A 23573-nucleotide genomic window follows, 5' to 3' on the forward strand; every position below is an offset into this window, starting at 1 on the left:
TGTAAATTGTAATTTATTTTAAACCAAATACTTTTACTCTAGTATTTTACTGGGTGACTTTCACTTGAGTCATTGTCTATTAAGGTATCTTTACTTTTACTCAAGTATGACAATTCAATACTATTTCCACCACTGATTCAGTCTGAATCCAGGACAAGATCACCCTCTAGTGGTTCTCATTTGATACTGCTGGTTCTGAGCACATGGCTCCTCTGTGAAAGGTAAGCAAAACCAGAATCTTTGCTTTCAACAAATCAATACCATATGACAATTCTCTTTTCAAGAAAAAGGACCAAACACTTTAAGGCACAATATGTTCTTGCTTTTTTTTCTGTATGCAACAATAAAGATACATGGATTGATAATCAATAGCATAAACACAATATAATATAACTAACTACATGATAAAATCAGCCAATGATATCATTCAAATGTTGTTTTTTTTTTATGGTTAAAAAGCACATGAACTTCTTGGTGACAGGGGGCAGTATTTTCACGTCTGGATGAAATGCACGCCCAAATTCAACTGCCTGCTACTCATCCCCAGAAGATAAGATATGCATATTATTAGTATAATTGGATAGAAAACACTCTGAAGTTTCTAAAAACTGTTTGAATCATGTCTGAGTATAACAGAACTTATTTAGCAGGCGAAACCCAGAGGACAAACCATTCAGATTTTTTTTATTTTTTTTATTTTTTTTTGAGGTCACTCTCTTCAATGGGTTTTCATTGGGAATCCAGATTTCTAGGGGACCTTCTTTCAGTTCCTATCGCTTCCACTGGATGTCAACAGTCAGAAATTGGTTATTCCTTTGTGTAATGAAGAAGTACGGCCATCTTGAACGAGGGTAACTTGAAGTGTACTGTTAGAGGCGCGTGACCAGAAAGCTAGCTACAGTTTGTTTTCTTTCTGTATTGAACACAGATCATCCCGTCTTCAATTTTATAAATTATTTACTTAAAAAAATACCTATAGTTGTATTAAAAAAGTATTTTGAAATGTTTTGGCAAAGTTTACAGGTAACTTTTGAGATATTTTGTAGTCACGTTGCGCAAGTTGGAACCGGTGTTTTTCTGGATCAAACGCGCCAAATAAATGGACATTTCGGATATATATCGACAGAATTAATCGAACAAAAGGACCATTTGTGATTTTTATGGGACATATTGGAGTGCCAACAAAAGAAGCTCGTCAAAGGTAAGGCATGTATTATATTTTTGAAATATGGTTTCTCCCTTTGTTTACGGAGGTGCTATTATCCTCAGATAATAGCATCGTTTGCTTTCGCCGAAAAGCCTTTTTGAAATCTGACATGTTGGCTGGATTCACAACAAGTGTAGCTTTAATTTGCTATCTTGCATGGGTGATTTAATGAGTTTGATTTTTATTGTAATTTATTTGAATTTGGCGCTCTGCATTTTCCCTGGCTTATATCCCAGAAAGGTTAATGCCCAATACCCCATCAACCCCTGGCTAGCCAGACACTCCATGCAAAGATGATTTGACCTCTGTTGTGTCCTCCAGTGTAGCCAGAGGACATAAGGGTTGAGTAAATATCAGTAACTTGATCCCTATACAACCAGGAAGTTTAATGACTGTTCTGTTTTGCTTGTTTACTACAGCACATCATGTTGCTATCAGTGAAGACTGCTGGGGTGAGGACGGCTCATAATATGTCACCAACCTCCTGTGGTTGCTATGTACATTCCTAGTTAATCAACAACCAATCACTTTTTCAACATAATGATGCGTAAAAAACACTGGCCAATCCCAGTAGAGTTACCGGCGAGAGTTAATGCAGCTGTTGGAGAATTCTTCCTTTGAATTAAAAAAAAATAATAAAAAAATACAGAAATAAGAACAAACGTCCATTTGAGTCACAGAGAAAAGAGAGGATCTAGTCCTGGCCCCGGAACCGCACGCTGGTCGTATCCTTCCACTCTGGCCGAAGCACCACTCTTACAGCGTCAACTGGATGTGTCCCTTCTCATTGGTCGCATCACACCTTCTACATCATTAACGGAGTGTGTCCCTCCGCCCTGGCAGCATCACACCTTCTACACCATTAACGGAACGGAGTGTGTCCCTCCGCCCTGGCCGCATCACATCTTCTACACCATTAACGGAGTGTGTCCCTCCGTGTCCCTCCGCCCTGGCCGCATCACACCTTCTACACCAGCGTTTCCCAAACTCGGTCCGGACCACAAGGGGTGCATGTTATTCCCCCCCCCCCCCTAACACTGCACAGCTGATTCAAAGCTTAATGATTTGTTTATTATTTGAATCAGCTGTGTACGAGGGCAAAAAACAAAACGTGCACCCTTTGCTGTCCCGAGGACAGAGTTTGAGAAACCCATTTCTACACCATGAACTGAATGTATCCCTCCACCCTGGCCACATCACACCTTCTACACCATGAACTGAGTGTATCCCTCCACCCTGGCCACATCACACCTTCTACACCATGAACTGAGTGTATTCCTCCACCCTGGCCACATCACACCTTCTACACCATGAACTGAGTGTATCCCTCCACCCTGGCCACATCACACCTTCTACACCATGAACTGAGTGTATCCCTCCACCCTGGCCACATCACACCTTCTACACCATGAACTCAGTGTATCCCTCCACCCTGGCCACATCACACCTTCTACACCATGAACTGAGTGTATCCCTCCACCCTGGCCACATCACACCTTCTACACCATGAACTGAGTGTATCCCTCGGCCCCGGTGACGATAACGTCTATCCAGATCCTCATGGCCTCAGGAGAGGGGGCCAGCATGTAGTAGATCCTGTCATGAGTCTTCACACTGAACGTCAGACACGGGTTAGGACTCTGGAGAGAGAGAGGAGCACGGGTTAGGACTCTGGAGAGAGAGGGGCAGGGGTTAGGACTCTGGAAGAGGGAGAGAGGGCCAGGGGTTAGGACTCTGGAGAGAGAGAGAGGGCCAGGGGTTAGGACTCTGGAAGAGGGAGAGAGGGCCAGGGGTTAGGACTCTGGAGAGAGAGAGGCAGGGGTTAGGACTCTGGAGAGAGAGAGGCAGGGGTTAGGACTCTGGAGAGAGAGGGGCAGGGGTTAGGACTCTGGAGGAGGGAGAGAGGGGCAGGGGTTAGGACTCTGGAGAGAGAGGGGCAGGGGTTAGGACTCTGGAGAGAGAGGGGCAGGGGTTAGGACTCTGGAGGAGGGAGAGAGGGGCAGGGGTTAGGACTCTGGAGAGAGAGAGGCAGGGGTTAGGACTCTGGAGAGAGAGAGGCAGGGGTTAGGACTCTGGAGAGAGAGAGGCAGGGGTTAGGACTCTGGAGAGAGAGAGGCAGGGGTTAGGACTCTGGAGAGAGAGAGGCAGGGGTTAGGACTCTGGAGAGAGAGAGGCAGGGGTTAGGACTCTGGAGAGAGAGAGGCAGGGGTTAGGACTCTGGAGAGAGAGAGGCAGGGGTTAGGACTCTGGAAGAGGGAAAGAGGGCCAGGGGTTAGGACTCTGGAGAGAGAGAGAGGGCCAGGGGTTAGGACTCTGGAAGAGGGATGGAGGGCCAGGGGTTAGGACTCTGGAAGAGGGATGGAGGGCCAGGGGTTAGGACTCTGGAAGAGGGAGAGAGGGCCAGGGGTTAGGACTCTGGAAGAGGGAGAGAGGGCCAGGGGTTAGGACTCTGGAAGAGGGAGAGAGGGCCAGGGGTTAGGACTCTGGAAGAGGGAGAGAGGGCCAGGGGTTAGGACTCTGGAAGAGGGAGAGAGGGCCAGGGGTTAGGACTCTGGAAGAGGGAGAGAGGGCCAGGGGTTAGGACTCTGGAAGAGGGAGAGAGGGCCAGGGGTTAGGACTCTGGAAGAGGGAGAGAGGGCCAGGGGTTAGGACTCTGGAAGAGGGAGAGAGGGCCAGGGGTTAGGACTCTGGAAGAGGGCCAGGGGTTAGGACTGGAAGAGGGCCAGGGGTTAGGACTCTGGAAGAGGGCCAGGGGTTAGGACTCTGGAAGAGGGAGAGAGGGCCAGGGGTTAGGACTCTGGAAGAGGGAGAGAGGGCCAGGGGTTAGGACTCTGGAAGAGGGAGAGAGGGCCAGGGGTTAGGACTCCATAGGGGGGAGAGAGGGGCAGGGGTTAGGACTCTGTAGGGGCAAGAGAGGGGCAGGGGTTAGGACTCTGTAGGGGCGAGAGAGGGGCAGGGGTTAGGACTCTGGAAGAGGGAGAGAGGGGCAGGGGTTAGGACTCTGGAAGAGGGAGAGAGGGGCAGGGGTTAGGACTCTGGAAGAGGGAGAGAGGGCCAGGGGTTAGGACTCTGGAAGAGGGAGAGAGGGGCAGGGGTTAGGACTCTGGAAGAGGGAGAGAGAGGCAGGGGTTAGGACTCTGGAGAGAGAGAGGCAGGGGTTAGGACTCTGGAGAGAGAGAGGCAGGGGTTAGGACTCTGGAGAGAGAGAGGCAGGGGTTAGGACTCTGGAGAGAGAGAGGCAGGGGTTAGGACTCTGGAGAGAGAGAGGCAGGGGTTAGGACTCTGGAGAGAGAGAGGCAGGGGTTAGGACTCTGGAGAGAGAGAGGCAGGGGTTAGGACTCTGGAAGAGGGAAAGAGGGCCAGGGGTTAGGACTCTGGAGAGAGAGAGGGCCAGGGGTTAGGACTCTGGAAGAGGGATGGAGGGCCAGGGGTTAGGACTCTGGAAGAGGGATGGAGGGCCAGGGGTTAGGACTCTGGAAGAGGGAGAGAGGGCCAGGGGTTAGGACTCTGGAAGAGGGAGAGAGGGCCAGGGGTTAGGACTCTGGAAGAGGGAGAGAGGGCCAGGGGTTAGGACTCTGGAAGAGGGAGAGAGGGCCAGGGGTTAGGACTCTGGAAGAGGGAGAGAGGGCCAGGGGTTAGGACTCTGGAAGAGGGCCAGGGGTTAGGACTCTGGAAGAGGGCCAGGGGTTAGGACTCTGGAAGAGGGAGAGAGGGCCAGGGGTTAGGACTCTGGAAGAGGGAGAGAGGGCCAGGGGTTAGGACTCTGGAAGAGGGAGAGAGGGCCAGGGGTTAGGACTCTGGAAGAGGGAGAGAGGGCCAGGGGTTAGGACTCTGGAAGAGGGAGAGAGGGCCAGGGGTTAGGACTCTGGAAGAGGGAGAGAGGGCCAGGGGTTAGGACTCTGGAAGAGGGAGAGAGGGCCAGGGGTTAGGACTCTGGAAGAGGGAGAGAGGGCCAGGGGTTAGGACTCTGGAAGAGGGAGAGAGGGCCAGGGGTTAGGACTCTGGAAGAGGGAGAGAGGGCCAGGGGTTAGGACTCTGGAAGAGGGAGAGAGGGCCAGGGGTTAGGACTCTGGAAGAGGGAGAGAGGGCCAGGGGTTAGGACTCTGGAAGAGGGAGAGAGGGCCAGGGGTTAGGACTCCATAGGGGGGAGAGAGGGGCAGGGGTTAGGACTCTGTAGGGGCAAGAGAGGGGCAGGGGTTAGGACTCTGTAGGGGCGAGAGAGGGGCAGGGGTTAGGACTCTGGAAGAGGGAGAGAGGGGCAGGGGTTAGGACTCTGGAAGAGGGAGAGAGGGGCAGGGGTTAGGACTCTGGAAGAGGGAGAGAGGGCCAGGGGTTAGGACTCTGGAAGAGGGAGAGAGGGGCAGGGGTTAGGACTCTGGAAGAGGGAGAGAGGGGCAGGGGTTAGGACTCTGGAAGAGGGAGAGAGGGGCAGAGTAAGAGAGAGAGAGAAAGTTGAAAGCAGAGTAAGTGAGAGAGAAAGTTGAACCATTTTGAAATGACCTAGATCAGAAGAAATAGACTCTGGGAGCAACAGGTACCTTGTGTGCCTTCTTTAAGTGGTCGTAGTAAACTTCTTCTATGGCTTGAAAATAGATGACCCCTTTCAGCTTGGCCTCGTGCTTGTCTGCAGCACATACAAAACACACACAGACTTGTTGTTAACACACACATCAGAAAAGTGTGAGTTATTGACACTCCACGGTCACCATCCAGTGTATACCTGAGAAATAGGAGAGCGTTCGCCGGTTGCGGTCGAAGACGAACCAGTGTTTCTTCCAGGTCTTGATCTTTCTCCCCATCTTGACCAGGAATCCTCGACAAATCTTCTCCGTGAGGGACAGGTGGAAACACGTGTCAGCGCTGTGGCCTGCTGACTCTATATGGGCCCTCAGGTCAAAATCATCTTTACGCACCGGCAGGTAACGCGTCAGAGGACGGGACTGATGGGACAGGGGTTAAAGGTTACTCAAATGGTCACCAACCCTATAATCCTGGAGAGCTACTGTTTTCTCTTGACTTATGAATTTAATTATTTCGCTCGCTCGCTCTCTCTCTCTTTTTCTGTCTCTCGCTCTCACCTGTGCTCTCTGTTTCTCCCGTAGTTTCACCTCCCTGTCGACGAGTTTCTGTCGTCTGTTGGTCTCCTCCTGCAGTCGTTTCTCCAGATGCTCCCTCCTCCTCTCCTCCTCCAGAGCCTGTTTGCGCGACTCCATCTCTTGCTCCTGCACCAGACACAACACACACTTTACACATCTTGGAGTTCTGTGTGTGTGTGTGTGTTTGTGTTACCTTGTGTTCTATGAGGCGGTTCTTCTCTTCCTGGGCCTGTCTCAGTAGATGCTCCATCTCCTCCAGTCTGGTTACATTAGACGTGCTGGCACTGCAACACACACAAACACATTCTACCATCTGGGAACGATGCAGCACAAGGCTTGTTCTTCCCATGAAACACACACAAACACATTCTACCATCTGGGAACGATGCAGCACAAGGCTTGTTCTTCCCATGAAACACACACAAACACATTCTACCATCTGGGAACGATGCAGCACAAGGCTTGTTCTTCCCATGAAACACATACAAACACATTCTACCATCTGGGAACGATGCAGCACAAGGCTTGTTCTTCCCATGAAACACACACAAACACATTCTACCATCTGGGAACGATGCAGCACAAGGCTTGTTCTTCCCATGAAACACACACAAACACATTCTACCATCTGGGAACGATGCAGCACAAGGCTTGTTCTTCCCATGAAACACACAAACACATTCTACCATCTGGGAACGATGCAGCACAAGGCTTGTTCTTCCCATGAAACACACAAACACATTCTACCATCTGGGAACGATGCAGCACAAGGCTTGTTCTTCCCATGAAACACACAAACACATTCTACCATCTGGGAACGATGCAGCACAAGGCTTGTTCTTCCCATGGAACACACAAACACATTCTACCATCTGGGAACGATGCAGCACAAGGCTTGTTCTTCCCATGGAACACACAAACACATTCTACCATCTGGGAACGATGCAGCACAAGGCTTGTTCTTCCCATGAAACACATTCTACCATCTGGGAACGATGCAGCACAAGGCTTGTTCTTCCCATGAAACACACACAAACACATTCTACCATCTGGGAACGATGCAGCACAAGGCTTGTTCTTCCCATGGAACACACAAACACATTCTACCATCTGGGAACGATGCAGCACAAGGCTTGTTCTTCCCATGAAACACACAAACACATTCTACCATCTGGGAACGATGCAGCACAAGGCTTGTTCTTCCCATGGAACACACAAACACATTCTACCATCTGGGAACGATGCAGCACAAGGCTTGTTCTTCCCATGGAACACACAAACACATTCTACCATCTGGGAACGATGCAGCACAAGGCTTGTTCTTCCCATGAAACACATTCTACCATCTGGGAACGATGCAGCACAAGGCTTGTTCTTCCCATGAAACACACACAAACACATTCTACCATCTGGGAACGATGCAGCACAAGGCTTGTTCTTCCCATGGAACACACAAACACATTCTACCATCTGGGAACGATGCAGCACAAGGCTTGTTCTTCCCATGAAACACACAAACACATTCTACCATCTGGGAACGATGCAGCACAAGGCTTGTTCTTCCCATGAAACACACACAAACACATTCTACCATCTGGGAACGATGCAGCACAAGGCTTGTTCTTCCCATGGAACACACAAACACATTCTACCATCTGGGAACGATGCAGCACAAGGCTTGTTCTTCCCATGAAACACACACAAACACATTCTACCATCTGGGAACGATGCAGCACAAGGCTTGTTCTTCCCATGAAACACACACAAACACATTCTACCATCTGGTAACGATGCAGCACAAGGCTTGTTCTTCCCATGGAACACACAAGCACATTCTACCATCTGGGAACGATGCAGCACAAGGCTTGTTCTTCCCATGAAACACACACAAACACATTCTACCATCTGGGAACGATGCAGCACAAGGCTTGTTCTTCCCATGAAACACACACAAACACATTCTACCATCTGGGAACGATGCAGCACAAGGCTTGTTCTTCCCATGGAACACACAAGCACATTCTACCATCTGGGAACGATGCAGCACAAGGCTTGTTCTTCCCATGAAACACACACAAACACATTCTACCATCTGGGAACGATGCAGCACAAGGCTTGTTCTTCCCATGAAACACACAAACACATTCTACCATCTGGGAACGATGCAGCACAAGGCTTGTTCTTCCCATGAAACACACAAACACATTCTACCATCTGGGAACGATGCAGCACAAGGCTTGTTCTTCCCATGAAACACACACAAAGACACACAGAGCCTTCAGAAAGTATTCACACCCCTGACCTTTTCCACATTTTGTTCTGTTACAGCCTGAATTTAAAATGGATTAAATGGAGATAGTGTCACTGGCCTACACACAATACCCCATAATGTCAAAGTGGAATTAGGTTTTTTAAAAGTTGTACAAATGAATTAGAAATGAAAAAATCTGAAATGTATTCAACCACTTGAAGCCTAAATAAGTTCAGGAGTAGAACAAGTCACATTATAAGTTGCATGGACTCACACTGTGTGCAATACTAGTGTTTTTTTTAAAGCAGACATTGAATATCCCATAATGGCTGTGATAGGAGAAAACTGAGGATGGATCAACAACATTGTAGTTGTATAATGTTGCTTGATCGGTTGTTAGACTATTATACTGAACACAATAGATACTGAACACAAGGTTTCACTGAGTTACTGTTCATATGCCAGGTCGCAGTTGTAAATGAGAACTTGTTCTCAACTAGCCTACCTGGTTAAATAAAGGTGGAATAAAAATAAATGAATAAAAATGAAGAAATTAGTCAATTAGGCCCTAATCTATGGATTTCAAATGACTGATAATATAGATATGCATCTGATGGTCACAGATACCTTTAAAACAAAATGGGCCTCAAGAGCTCGTCAGAGTATTTCTGTGTATTCAAATTGCCATCGATAAAATGCAATTGTGTTCATTGTCCGTAGCTTATGCCTGGCCATACCATAACCAGAGGTGACATCAGCAAACCGTTGGCCCACACGACACCGTGCACATGGTCTGCGGTTCTGAGACCAGTTAGATCTACTGACAAACTCTCTTATGATATAGAGAAATGAACATTAAATTCTCTGGCAACAGCTCTGTTGGACATTCCTGCAGTCAACATCCCAATTGCATGCTCCCTCAAAACTTGAGACATCTGTGGCATTGTGTTGTGTGATAAATCTGCACATTTTAGAGTGGCCTTTTATTGTCCCCAGCACAAGGTGCACCTGTGTAATGATCCGGCTGTTTAATCAGCTTCTTGATATGCCACTCCTGTCAGGTGGATGGATTATCTTGTCAAAGGATAAATACTCACTAACAAGGATGTGAACAAATTTGTGCACAACATTTGAGAGAAATACACTTTTTGTGCTTATGGAACATATCAGGGATTCTTTATTTCAAGTCATGAAACATGGGACCAACACTTTATATTTTTGTTCAGTGTAGCTGATGAAGACACTTTCAATAACATGTCTTATGTATCCTGTCTCTCACACACACACACACACACAGAGACACACACAACCTACCAGGATACGTTGTCAGGTGAGCAGACAGAGATGCTGGTGTCCATGGAGTCCAAGCTGTCCATGCTCAAGGTGTCGTAGGCCTGGCCGTTGCCACTGTCCAGGTACATGTTGGACCGGGTGGCCTGACCTGGACCACAACAAGACCACCCAGAGTCAGAAAGCGAGAGACGGACAGTGTAGTGAGAGAAAGAAAGGAGGGAATGAGAGAGAGCTCCACAGGTACAGTGTTTATTACCTATGTTAATTAATGAGTAATAATCAGTTACCTGTGTTTGACCCTCCATGCGCTGAGCCCTGTTCTCCATGACCACTCCCCGTCTCAGGGGCCACAGTCTGACTGGACGCTACAGACCGCTCCCCGTCTCAGGGGCCCCAGTCTGACTGGACGTTACAGACCGCTGCCCGTCTCAGGGGCCACAGTCTGACTGGACGCTACAGACCGCTGCCCGTCTCAGGGGCCACAGTCTGACTGGACGCTACAGACCGCTGCCCGTCTCAGGGGCCACAGTCTGACTGGACGCTACAGACCGCTGCCCGTCTCAGGGGCCACAGTCTGACTGGACGCTACAGACCGCTGCCCGTCTCAGGGGCCCCAGTCTGACTGGACGCTACAGACCGCTCCCCGTCTCAGGGGCCCCAGTCTGACTGGACGCTACAGACCGCTCCCCGTCTCAGGGGCCCCAGTCTGACTGGACGCTACAGACCGCTGCCCGTCTCAGGGGCCCCAGTCTGACTGGACGCTACAGACCGCTCCCCGTCTCAGGGGCCCCAGTCTGACTGGACGCTACAGACCGCTGCCCGTCTCAGGGGCCCCAGTCTGACTGGACGCTACAGACCGCTGCCCGTCTCAGGGGCCCCAGTCTGACTGGACGCTACAGACCGCTGCCCGTCTCAGGGGCCCCAGTCTGACTGGACGCTACAGACCGCTCCCCGTCTCAGGGGCCCCAGTCTGACTGGACGCTACAGACCGCTCCCGGTCTCAGGGGCCCCAGTCTGACTGGACGCTACAGACCGCTCCCCGTCTCAGGGGCCCCAGTCTGACTGGACGCTACAGACCGCTGCCCGTCTCAGGGGCCACAGTCTGACTGGACGCTACAGACCGCTGCCCGTCTCAGGGGCCACAGTCTGACTGGACGCTACAGACCGCTGCCCGTCTCAGGGGCCCCAGTCTGACTGGACGCTACAGACCGCTGCCCGTCTCAGGGGCCCCAGTCTGACTGGACGCTACAGACCGCTGCCCGTCTGAGGGGCCCCAGTCTGACTGGACGCTACAGACCGCTCCCCGTCTCAGGGGCCCCAGTCTGACTGGACGCTACAGACCGCTGCCCGTCTCAGGGGCCCCAGTCTGACTGGACGCTACAGACCGCTGCCCGTCTCAGGGGCCCCAGTCTGACTGGACGCTACAGACCGCTGCCCGTCTCAGGGGCCCCAGTCTGACTGGACGCTACAGACCGCTGCCCGTCTCAGGGGCCCCAGTCTGACTGCCCCTCCCTCTGATCACACAGACCAGCCACAGTTAAACCGGTAAAAAATATATATAAACACCAACTGAAAGTTCCTCATAACAAAATCCAGATATACATTGTCCAACCGGAGCAAATGATAGACCACACACACTAGTGGACCTCCACCCTGACTGTCACTACGACAGGAATAACACACTAGTGGACCTCCACCCTGACTGTCACTATGACAGGAATAACACACTAGTGGACCCCCACCCTGACTGTCACTATGACAGGAATAACACACTAGTGGACCTCCACCCTGACTGTCACTATGACAGGAATAACACACTAGTGGACCCCCACCCTGACTGTCACTATGACAGGAATAACACACTAGTGGACCTCCACCCTGACTGTCACTATGACAGGAATAACACACCATACAGTTCTAGAGTTGGGTACAGGAAAGACACACACACACAAAACAGAGATGGCGAGTCGACACATAGGCACACACAGAGGCACACACAGAGACACACACAGAGACACACATAAGCACACACGCAGGAACCCTGATACCATCAGGCAAGAGGGCCAGAGACATCTGGCCCATAGGACAGGCTTCAATCTCAACACACACGCGCACACACACATTCTCCATTGGGTACTGGGACCTACTGTATAAATGGATGTTTCACAACAGATTCTCCATTGGGTACTGGGACCTACTGTATAAATGGATGTTTCACAACAGATTCTCCATTGGGTACTGGGACCTACTGTATAAATGGATGTTTCACAACAGATTCTCCATTGGGTACTGGGACCTACTGTATAAATGGATGTTTCACAACAGATTCTCCATTGGGTCCTGGGACCTACTGTATAAATGGATGTTTCACAACATATTCTCCATTGGGTCCTGGGACCTACTGTATAAATGGATGCTTCACAACAGATTCTCCATTGGGTCCTGGGACCTACTGTATAAATGGATGTTTCACAACAGATTCTCCATTGGGTACTGGGACCTACTGTATAAATGGATGTTTCACAACAGATTCTCCATTGGGTACTGGGACCTACTGTATAAATGGATGTTTCACAACAGATTCTCCATTGGGTCCTGGGACCTACTGTATAAATGGATGTTTCACAACAGATTCTCCAATGGGTACTGGGACCTACTGTATAAATGGATGCTTCACAACAGCAGAAAGCATCTTCTTCCTCTCCTCAATTATCTCCACAAACAAATAAAAAATAATGCTCCTATCCACCCATCAGACACACAATCTGAGGATCCGTCCTGTGTGTTGAAGCCTTATACTGTGTTACTGTACAGTATCTAGTTCAGAGGACCACCGGTGGTGTGTGTGTGTGTGTGTGTGTGTGTGTGTGTGTCCTCACCCTTGTGCAGACGGTGTGTATCTGTATTGCTGGAGACCGACATGGCCCTTGGTAGAATACTGACACAGCTACAACTCTGCACCGGGGGCTGCTGGGACTGTGGAAGACCAGCGAGAGTGAGATTAAAGGGGATGGTGTGTGTGTGTGTGCATGAGTGTGTGTGCGTATGCGCGTGTGTGTGTGTTTGTGTGTGCGTACCTTGTTAAGCATGCTGTGTCCCAGTGTAACACAGCTGAACTGAGGGGTGACAGTGGTCTTCTTCCTGGGTAACGTGTCACTCGGGTGGGCCCCGCCTTCTTTCACTAACCTCTTCCTCTCCTCCAGCGAACGGAAGTGCTGAACATGCACATACAATATTCAGAATCACACAACACACACACAGCTTTTACCTGCCTGTTGTGGCAGTGATTATTTACAGGTAGAGGAGGAGGAGAGTCAGGGAGGGGAGGGGTCACGATAGGTTGCCATGTCCTCCGGCCAATGAACAGAAGGGGTTTTGGTGAGAGGAGGGGCGACAGGGCGAGGAAGAAGACCATTCAACAGGAGAGGAGGGGCGACAGGGCGAGGAAGAAGGCCAGTCAACAGGAGAGGGGCGACAGGGCGAGGAAGAAGACCAGTCAACAGGAGAGGAGGGACGACAGGGCGAGGAAGAAGGCCAGTCAACAGGAGAGGAGGGGCGGCAGGGCGAGGAAGAAGGCCAGTCAACAGGAGAGGAGGGGCGGCAGGGCGAGGAAGAAGGCCAGTCAACAGGAGAGGAGGGGCGGCAGGGCGAGGAAGAAGGCCAGTCAACAGGAGAGGAGGGACGACAGGGCGAGAAAGAAGGCCAGTCAACAGGAGAGGAGGGGCGGCAGGGCGAGGAAGAAGGCCAGTCAACAGGAGAGGAGGGGCGGCAGGGCGAGGAAGAAGGCCAGTCAACAGGAGAGGAGGGGCGGCAGGGCGAGGAAGAAGGCCAGTCAACAGGAGAGGAGGGGCGACAGAGATTAAAGAGGATGAAAGGAACACCATCAGAGAAAGGGAACTAGGGCTGACCCGATTTAGTCGACTGGTCGAATGTTTGGTCCATAACCTGTGTTGGTCGACAGAGATTTCCTTAGTCGAGCAGTAGCAAAAACAAAGAAATATCATGGTGTATAAGACACCTGTCTGATTGGCTCCTGTCTGAGTGGACTGATCCATTGTGGAGGCCGTGGGGATGGAACAGTCCATCACTCTAAGAGACTAGTGCTACTGAAATTGGTTCAACACTAATAACACAATCACATTATTGTATAACAAATGTTCTTTCTCCTACATTTGATAGCGGTCGCTGTCCACGGTTCTGAAACATCAGTGGTGTCTTTTCAAAGACCATGTTACTATGTGCATAATAGCTAAGTTAACCAGCATATTGGTGTGGATGCGACTCTTCATCACTCTCCTTCTTGGTCATTGTCCTGTTGAAAAACAACTGATAGTCCCACGAAGCGCAAAACCGAAGGGATGGCGTATCCCTGCAGAATGCGGTGGTAGCCATGCTGGTTAAGTGTGCCTTGAATTCTAAATAAATCACTGACCGTGTCACCAGCAAAGCACCATCACACCTCCTCCTCCATGCTTCACGGTGGGAACCACACCTGTGAAGATCATCCGTTTACCTTCTCTGCATCTCACAAAGACATGGTGGTTGGAACACAAAACCTCAAATTTGGACTCATCAGACCAAAGGACAGATTTCCACTGGTCTAATGTCCATTGCCCGTGTTTCTTGACCCAAGCAAGTCTCTTCTTCTTATTGGTGTCCTTTAGTAGTGGTTTCTTTGCAGCAATTTGACCATGAAGGCCTGATTCACACAGTCTCTGAAAAGTTGATGTTGATATGTGTCTGTAACTTGAACTCTGAAGCATTTATTTGGGCTGCAATTTCTGAGGTGCAGTTATTTTAATGAACTTATCCTCTGCAGCAGAGGTAACTCTGGGTCTTCCTTTCCTGTGGTGGTCCTCATGAGAGCCAGTTTCATCATAGCGCTTGATGGTTTTTGCGACTGCACTTGCACAGAATAGCAGATCCAATATATTTTTACCGCGATGCTGGCTGCCCATTTCCTCAAAACGAAAACAACAAATGCCCTGGGTGGGCCAGTGGCCCTGTTTCGCCTATCACGGTTCTCAGCTTTAAATGACAAGGATGAAGGGAGGAAATGGTACCTTAGCGCTCTTTATGGCAAGAGAGGAAAGGAGGGAGGAGAGGACCAGCAGGTCAGCAGGAAGGATAAGAGAAGAAAGAGAGGAAGGGGCGTGGTCACGGGACTGGTCACTAGGAGACCGTCACACGTCAGTCAGCAACGCCGTATCCTAGGGGACGGGAGAAGGAGGAAAGAGAGGAGACTGAGGCGAGAGGGACAATCGGCGGGAATGGAGACGGTTGCTAGGCAGCAGTCAAACATACCTCCTTGAGACTGATAGGACTGAGAGGGAAGTGCCGCCCACCTGTGAGGTCAGCATACTTCCTCTCCAGAGAGGCATGGTTCTCTTTCTCCTGAGAGAGAGCGAGAGCAAGTGAGAGAGCAAGTGAGAGAGAGAGAGAGCAAGTGAGAGTGAGAGCAAGTGAGAGAGCAAGTGAGAGCGAGAGAGAGAGCAAGTGAGAGAGCAAGTGAGAGCGAGAGAGAGAGAGAGAGAGAGCAAGTGAGAGAGAGACTTTAAAATGCAAGTAGGGCTGAAATCAAACACACCATGCGTTCATACCCTCTGCAGCATCATCTGCAGGTTGGTCCTCTCCTTCAGAAAGCTATCCTTCTCTCGCTGAGCCTGCTGGGTAATCAGGTCCGCCTGCTTCTTCAGGGTCACCAGCCTCCCCTGGGAACACACAGTTTAATATACACAAAGTTAAACACACACATACTCTAACACAAACACACCGTACCTTGCGTGTGACGGTGCTGACTTGATAGTCAACGATCTCTCTGAGAAGGTGTTGTGTGCTTGTCTCCTCCTCCTCATTATGATGACTCTCTCTCTCCATCTGCTGGTCCTCCAGGTCCTTAAAACGCTTCGTCTCAGCCTCCAGCACCTCAGAGTCCTGACACACACACACACATTTTGTCAGACTGTGTTGTAACATCTTGGCTGTTCCTATGTGGACACTGTTTACTCCCTATTTTGTGGATGAGAGAGAGAGCATTCAGTCACACAACCAAATCAAGGCTCTCTCCAAACATGCTAGAAACCATGTTTCCTCATCCTATCAAAAAACAGCTACTACTCATCAACAGGCGGAGAGTCTGTGGAGCTGAAGGACATGATGTGACCCATCCTGAAACTGACTGACAGGAGAAGAGGAGGAAATGGAGGAGGAAGAGGGAGACAAGTAGAGATAATCCTGTAGGCAAATGAGAGGAGGACCTAGAGGAGGAGTGAACAGGTAGGAACAGGTGTGTGTGTGTGTGTGTGTCACCGGAAGTTGTTATTTTAGCAGGAAGAGTGTGTGTACTGACCCAGCTCACACTCACCATGAGACAGCTGCTCTACCCTAGACCTCTCAGTCTGTAGACACTCACCCTGAGACAGCTGCTCTACCCTAGTCCTCAGTCTGTAGAGACACCCACCCTGAGACAGCTGCTCTACACTAGTCCTCTCAGTCTGTAGAGACACTCACCCTGAGACAGCTGCTCTACACTAGTCCTCTCAGTCTGTAGAGACACCCACCCTGAGACAGCTGCTCTACCCTAGTCCTCAGTCTGTAGAGACATCCACCCTGAGACAGCTGCTCTACCCTAGTCCTCTCAGTCTGTAGAGACACTCACCCTGAGACAGCTGCTCTACACTAGTCCTCTCAGTCTGTAGAGACACCCACCCTGATACAGCTGCTCTACCCTAGTCCTCTCAGTCTGTAGAGACACCCACCCTGAGACAGCTGCTCTACACTAGTCCTCTCAGTCTGTAGAGACACCCACCCTGAGACAGCTGCTCTACCCTAGTCCTCTCAGTCTGTAGAGACACCCACCCTGAGACAGCTGCTCTACACTAGTCCTCTCAGTCTGTAGAGACACCCACCCTGAGACAGCTGCTCTACACTAGTCCTCTCAGTCTGTAGAGACACCCACCCTGAGACAGCTGCTCTACCCTAGTCCTCTCAGTCTGTAGAGACACCCACCCTGAGACAGCTGCTCTACACTAGTCCTCTCAGTCTGTAGAGACACCCACCCTGAGACAGCTGCTCTACACTAGTCCTCTCAGTCTGTAGAGACACCCACCCTGAGACAGCTGCTCTACCCTAGTCCTCTCAGTCTGTAGAGACACCCACCCTGAGACAGCTGCTCTACACTAGTCCTCTGTCTGTAGAGACACCCACCATGAGACAGCTGCTCTACCCTAGACCTCTCAGTCTGTAGACACTCACCCTGAGACAGCTGCTCTACCCTAGTCCTCAGTCTGTAGAGACACCCACCCTGAGACAGCTGCTCTACACTAGTCATCTCAGTCTGTAGAGACACTCACCCTGAGACAGCTGCTCTACACTAGTCCTCTCAGTCTGTAGAGACACACACCTGGCATACTCATAAGCGCACACACACACACACACACACACAGTGGAGGACACACAGCACACACAGACGAACGACAAGCACACACAGACAACAATACACACACACGGATGAATGACAAACATGTGCATACGCCTAGGTACAAACACAAAGGACAGAGGGCAGGATATAGTGTTGTGGGAGAAGGGAAGCAGAGTTAATACAGTGATCTGGAGTGCTGGATGGAGGGATGGACTAGAGGACAGGGAAGACCGGCAGAAACAGGCTAGCTGACCCGGCACAGCAGAAACAGGCTAGCTGACCCGACACGGCAGAAACCGGCTAGCTGACCCGACACGGCAGAAACCGGCTAGCTGACCCGACACGGCAGAAACCGGCTAGCTGACCCGACACGGCAGAAACCGGCTAGCTGACCAGACACGGCAGAAACAGGCTAGCTGACCAGACACGGCAGAAACAGGCTAGCTGACCAGGCATGCAAACACCAAATCTTATTAAGTCTTATTCTCCCTCCGTCTCCCCTCATTCTCCCTCCGTCTCCCCTCATTCTCCCTCCATTCCCCCTCATTCTCCCTCCATTCTCCCCTCATTCTCCCTCCATTCTCCCTCCATTCTCCCCTCATTCTCCCTCCATTCTCCCCTCATTCTCCCTCCATTCTCCCCTCATTCTCCATTCTCATTTATCTGCCAGCTGTAGGGTTAATGGAAGTCTCCGGAACAGGCCTGAACACAACCCAGAGAGGGTGCGAACACACACACACTTTCTACCATCCATCCAACCCCACCTCATTCTCATTGATCCTTTAGTCGATCCTCACTGTAACACACCCCTGTGTATGTGTGTGTGATAAGACAGGGCAGTGAACGCTACTTATCTTTATTTAACTAGGCAAGTCCGTTAAGAACATATTCTTATTTACAATGCAAGGCGTACCAAAAGGCCTCCTGCAGGGACGGGGGCAGGGATTTTTTAAAATTATAATAAAAAAATGTATTACGTATAAATATAGGACAACACACACATCAAAACAAGAGACAACACTACATAAAGAGAGACCTAAGACAACAACATAGCAAGGCAGCAACACATGACAACACAGCATGGTAGCAACACAACATGACAACAACATGGTACAAACATTATTGGGCACAGACAACAGCACAGAGGGCAAGAAGGTAGAGACACCAATACATCACGCAAAGCAGCCACAACTGTCAGTGTCAATGATTGAGTAAATAAAACTGTCCAGTTTGAGTGTTTGTTGCAGCTCGTTCCAGTTGCTGGCTGCAATGAACTGAAAAGAGGAGCAACCCAGGGATGTGTGTGCTTTGGGGACCTTTAACAGAATGTGACTGGCAGAACGGGTGTTGTATGTGGAGGATGAGGGCTGCAGTAGGTATCTCAGATAGGGGGGAATGAGGCCTAAGAGGGTTTTATAAATAAGCATCAACCAGTGGGTCTTGTGACGGGTATAAAGAGATGACCAGTTTACAGAGGAGTATAGAGTGCAGTGATGTGTCCTATAAGAAGCATTGGTGGAACATCTGATGGCCGAATGCTAAAGAACATCAAGCTGCTCGAGAGCACCCTTACCTGCTGATCTATAAATTATGTCTCCGTAATCTAGCATGGGTAGGATGGTCATCTGAATCAGGGTTAGTTGGCAGCTGGGGTGAAAGAGGAGCAATTTACGATAGAGGAAACCAAATCTAGATTTAACTTTAGCCTGCAGCTTTGATATGTGCTGAGAGAAGGACAGTGTACCGTCTAGCCAAACTCCCAAGTACTTGTATGAGGTGACTACCTCAAGCTCTAAACCCTCAGAGGAAGTATTCACACCTATGGGGAGAGGGGCATTCTTCTTACCAAACCACATGACCCTGTTGTGAATTAACAGCTGTATATTTGGACCGGAGACAGCATGACGGGGATTTACACATACCAGGTCATCTAGTCACATGTCAATCAATGTACTGAATATGTATGTGTTTAGCTTGAGAATATGTGGCTCACATTACATATCATGCACACAGGGGTGTAATGTACTAAAGTAAAAAATACTCTAAAGTACTACCTAAGTAGTTTTTTCAGTTCTGTACTTTACCATTTATATTTGACAAAGTTTACTTTTACTTCACTACATTCCTAAAGAAAATGAAGTACTTTTTACTCCATACATTTTTCCTGACACACAAAAGTACATTACATTTTGAATGCTTAGCAGGACAGGAAAATTGTCTAATTCACACACAAGAGAACACAAGATCTGGCGGATTCACTAAACAGAGAACATCCCTGGTCATCCCTACTGCCTCTGATCTGGAGGACTCACTAAACAGAGAACATCCCTGGTCATCCCTACTGCCTCTGATCTGGTGGACTCACTAAACAGAGAACATCCCTGGTCATCCCTACTGCCTCTGATCTGGTGGACTCACTAAACAGAGAACATCCCTGGTCATCCCTACTGCCTCTGATCTGGAGGACTCACTAAACAGAGAACATCCCTGGTCATCCCTACTGCCTCGGGTCTGGAGGACTCACTAAACAGAGAACATCCCTGGTCATCCCTACTGCCTCTGATCTGATGGACTCACTAAACAGAGAACATCCCTGGTCATCCCTACTGCCTCTGATCTGGAGGACTCACTAAACAGAGAACATCCCTGGTCATCCCTACTGCCTCAGGTCTGGAGGACTCACTAAACAGAGAACATCCCTGGTCATCCCTACTGCCTCTGATCTGATGGACTCACTAAACAGAGAACATCCCTGGTCATCCCTACTGCCTCTGATCTGGAGGACTCACTAAACAGAGAACATCCCTGGTCATCCCTACTGCCTCTGATCTGGAGGACTCACTAAACAGAGAACATCCCTGGTCATCCCTACTGCCTCTGATCTGGTGGACTCACTAAACAGAGAACATCCCTGGTCATCCCTACTGCATCTGATCTGGAGGACTCACTAAACAGAGAACATCCCTGGTCATCCCTACTGCCTCTGATCTGGTGGACTCACTAAACAGAGAACATCCCTGGTCATCCCTACTGCCTCTGATCTGGAGGACTCACTAAACACAGAACATCCCTTGTCATCCCTACTGCCTCTGATCTGGAGGACTCACTAAACAGAGAACATCCCTGGTCATCCCTACTGCCTCTGATCTGGAGGACTCACTAAACAGAGAACATCCCTGGTCATCCCTACTGCCTCTGATCTGGTGGACTCACTAAACACAGAACATCCCTGGTCATCCCTACTACCTCTGATCTGGTGGACTCACTAAACAGAGAACATCCCTGGTCATCCCTACTGCCTCGGGTCTGGAGGACTCACTAAACACAGAACATCCCTGGTCATCCCTACTGCCTCTGATCTGGAGGACTCACTAAACAGAGAACATCCCTGGTCATCCCTACTGCCTCTGATCTGGAGGACTCACTAAACAGAGAACATCCCTGGTCATCACTACTGCCTCTGATCTGGTGGACTCACTAAACAGAGAACATCCCTGGTCATCCCTACTGCCTCGGGTCTGGAGGACTCACTAAACACAGAACATCCCTGGTCATCCCTACTACCTCTGATCTGGAGGACTCACTAAACAGAGAACATCCCTGGTCATCCCTACTGCCTCGGGTCTGGCGAATTGACTAGACACATGCTTCGTTTGTAGATTATGTCTGAGTGTCGAAGCCTGCCCCTGGATATCTGTACATTTAAAAATGTAATTTTTTATACTTTTACTTTTGATACTTAAGTATATTTTAGCAATTACATTTACTTTTGATACATCAGTATATTTAAAACCAAATACTTTGAGTTTCACTCAAGTAGTATTTTACTGGGTGACTTTCACTTTTACTTTTCTATTAAGGCATCTTTACTTTTACTCAAGAATGACAATTGGGTACTTTTACACCACTGCATGCACACAGTGCTTATGACACCACAAACTCTTACAAACTCCATGTAACAGCACGTACACACCCACACATATTGTCACTCTCTCTCTCCCTTATGTTGAGTTGCCCCTAGTGAACCCAGTTGACTCAGTGTTACAACAGACACGCACCTGAGGCTTCTGGTCCGGTGCCTGTTCCATGTCGGCCATCTTGGTGTCGAGTGTCTCCACAGCATCTCTCTCTTGCTGCAGAGCTGATAGCTCTGCATCCTGCTCAGCCTGCACCAGGGCACCCTCCATCTCCACCTGGATGGAGAGGCAGTAAGTATGTCTTTCTCACCTCTTTCTACCCAACTTTTTCTCTCTGTCCCTCCCTCCCCCCTTATCTCTCTCTGTCCCTCCCTCCCCCTTATCTCTCTCTCTGTCCCTCCCTCCCCCCTTATCTCTCTCTCTGTCCCTCCCTCCCCCCTTATCTCTCTCTCTGTCCCTCCCTCCCCCCTTATCTCTCTCTCTGTCCCTCCCTCCCCCCTTATCTCTCTCTGTCCCTCCCTCCCCCCTTATCTCTCTCTGTCCCTCCCTCCCCCCTTATCTCTCTGTCCCTCCCCCTATCTCTCTCTGTCCCTCCCTCCCCCTATCTCTCTCTGTCCCTCCCTCCCCCTATCTCTCTCTGTCCCTCCCTCCCCCTATCTCTCTCTGTCCCTCCCTCCCCCTATCTCTCTGTCCCTCCCTCCCCCTATCTCTCTGTCCCTCCCTCCCCCCTATCTCTCTCTGTCCCTCCCTCCCCCCTATCTCTCTCTGTCCCTCCCTCCCCCCTATCTCTCTCTGTCCCTCCCTCCCCCCTATCTCTCTCTGTCCCTCCCTATCTCTCTCTGTCCCTCCCTATCTCTCTCTGTCCCTCCCTCCCCCTATATCTCTGTCCCTCCCTCCCCCTATATCTCTGTCCCTCCCTCCCCCTATATCTCTGTCCCTCCCTCCCCCTATATCTCTCTGTCCCTCCCTCCCCCTATATCTCTCTGTCCCTCCCTCCCCCTATATCTCTCTGTCCCTCCCTCCCCCTATATCTCTGTCCCTCCCTCCCCCTATATCTCTCTGTCCCTCCCTCCCCCTATATCTCTCTGTCCCTCCCTCCCCCTATATCTCTCTGTCCCTCCCTCCCCTCCGTCCCCCCTTATCTCTCTCTGTCCCTCCCTCCCCCTATATCTCTCTGTCCCTCCCTCCCCCTATATCTCTCTGTCCCTCCCTCCCCCCTTATCTCTCTCTCTGTCCCTCCGTCCCCCCTTATCTCTCTCTCTGTCCCTCCCTCCCCCCTTATCTCTCTCTCTGTCCCTCCCTCCCCCCTTATCTCTCTGTCCCTCCCTCCCCCCTTATCTCTCTGTCCCTCCCTCCCCCCTTATCTCTCTGTCCCTCCCTCCCCCCTTATCTCTCTGTCCCTCCCTCCCCCCTTATCTCTCTGTCCCTCCCTCCCCCCTTATCTCTCTGTCCCTCCCTCCCCCCTTATCTCTCTGTCCCTCCCTCCCCCCTTATCTCTCTGTCCCTCCCTCCCCCCTTATCTCTCTGTCCCTCCCTCCCCCCTTATCTCTCTGTCCCTCCATCTCTCTCTGTCCCTCCCTCCCCCCTATCTCTCTCTGTCCCTCCCTCCCCCCTATCTCTCTCTGTCCCTCCCTCCCCCCTATCTCTCTCTGTCCCTCCCTCCCCCCTATCTCTCTCTGTCCCTCCCTCCCCCCTATCTCTCTCTGTCCCTCCCTCCCCCCTATCTCTCTCTGTCCCTCCCTCCCCCCTATCTCTCTCTGTCCCTCCCCCCCCCTATCTCTCTCTGTCCCTCCCTCCCCCTATATCTCTCTGTCCCTCCCTCCCCTCCGTCCCCCCTTATCTCTCTCTGTCCCTCCCCCCCCCCCTATCTCTCTCTGTCCCTCCCCCCCCCCTATCTCTCTCTGTCCCTCCCTCCTATCTCTCTCTGTCCCTCCCTCCCCCCTATCTCTCTCTGTCCCTCCCTCCCCCCTATCTCTCTCTGTCCCTCCCCCCCCCTATCTCTCTCTGTCCCTCCCTCCCCCTATATCTCTCTGTCCCTCCCTCCCCTCCGTCCCCCCTTATCTCTCTCTGTCCCTCCCTCCCCCCTATCTCTCTCTGTCCCTCCCTCCCCCCTATCTCTCTCTGTCCCTCCCTCCCCCCTCTCTCTCTGTCCCTCCCTCCCCCTATCTCTCTCTGTCCCTCCCTCCCCCTATCTCTCTCTGTCCCTCCCTCCCCCTATCTCTCTCTGTCCCTCCCTCCCCCCTATCTCTCTCTGTCCCTCCCTCCCCCCTATCTCTCTCTGTCCCTCCCTCCCCCCTATCTCTCTCTGTCCCTCCCTCCCCCCTATCTCTCTCTGTCCCTCCCTCCCCCCTATCTCTCTCTGTCCCTCCCCCCCCCTATCTCTCTCTGT

At 50.6% G+C, this 23573-nt stretch overlaps 1 protein-coding gene across 1 annotated transcript in view; it reads right to left on the bottom strand.

Moving 5' to 3' along the window:
- Positions 1–951: 951 nt before the first annotated feature.
- LOC110489570 (pleckstrin homology-like domain family B member 2) overlaps positions 952–23573 on the bottom strand; it is a 39700-nt gene continuing 17078 nt past the window's right edge. Inside the window, exons 6-17 of the mRNA XM_036943685.1 lie at positions 21326–21460; positions 15626–15781; positions 15448–15558; positions 15152–15241; positions 12925–13062; positions 12727–12823; positions 9869–9995; positions 6497–6587; positions 6286–6429; positions 5928–6147; positions 5746–5831; positions 952–2847 (exon numbers count right to left, since the gene is read on the bottom strand). Coding sequence (XP_036799580.1) covers positions 2707–2847; positions 5746–5831; positions 5928–6147; positions 6286–6429; positions 6497–6587; positions 9869–9995; positions 12727–12823; positions 12925–13062; positions 15152–15241; positions 15448–15558; positions 15626–15781; positions 21326–21460 — 1536 coding nt within the window. The 3' untranslated portion in view covers positions 952–2706. The remainder of the gene's footprint in view (positions 2848–5745; positions 5832–5927; positions 6148–6285; positions 6430–6496; positions 6588–9868; positions 9996–12726; positions 12824–12924; positions 13063–15151; positions 15242–15447; positions 15559–15625; positions 15782–21325; positions 21461–23573) is intronic.

The sequence above is a fragment of the Oncorhynchus mykiss genome, chromosome 15 (assembly GCF_013265735.2).
Source record: "Oncorhynchus mykiss isolate Arlee chromosome 15, USDA_OmykA_1.1, whole genome shotgun sequence".
In the NCBI taxonomy this organism is placed as follows: Eukaryota; Metazoa; Chordata; class Actinopteri; order Salmoniformes; family Salmonidae; genus Oncorhynchus; species Oncorhynchus mykiss.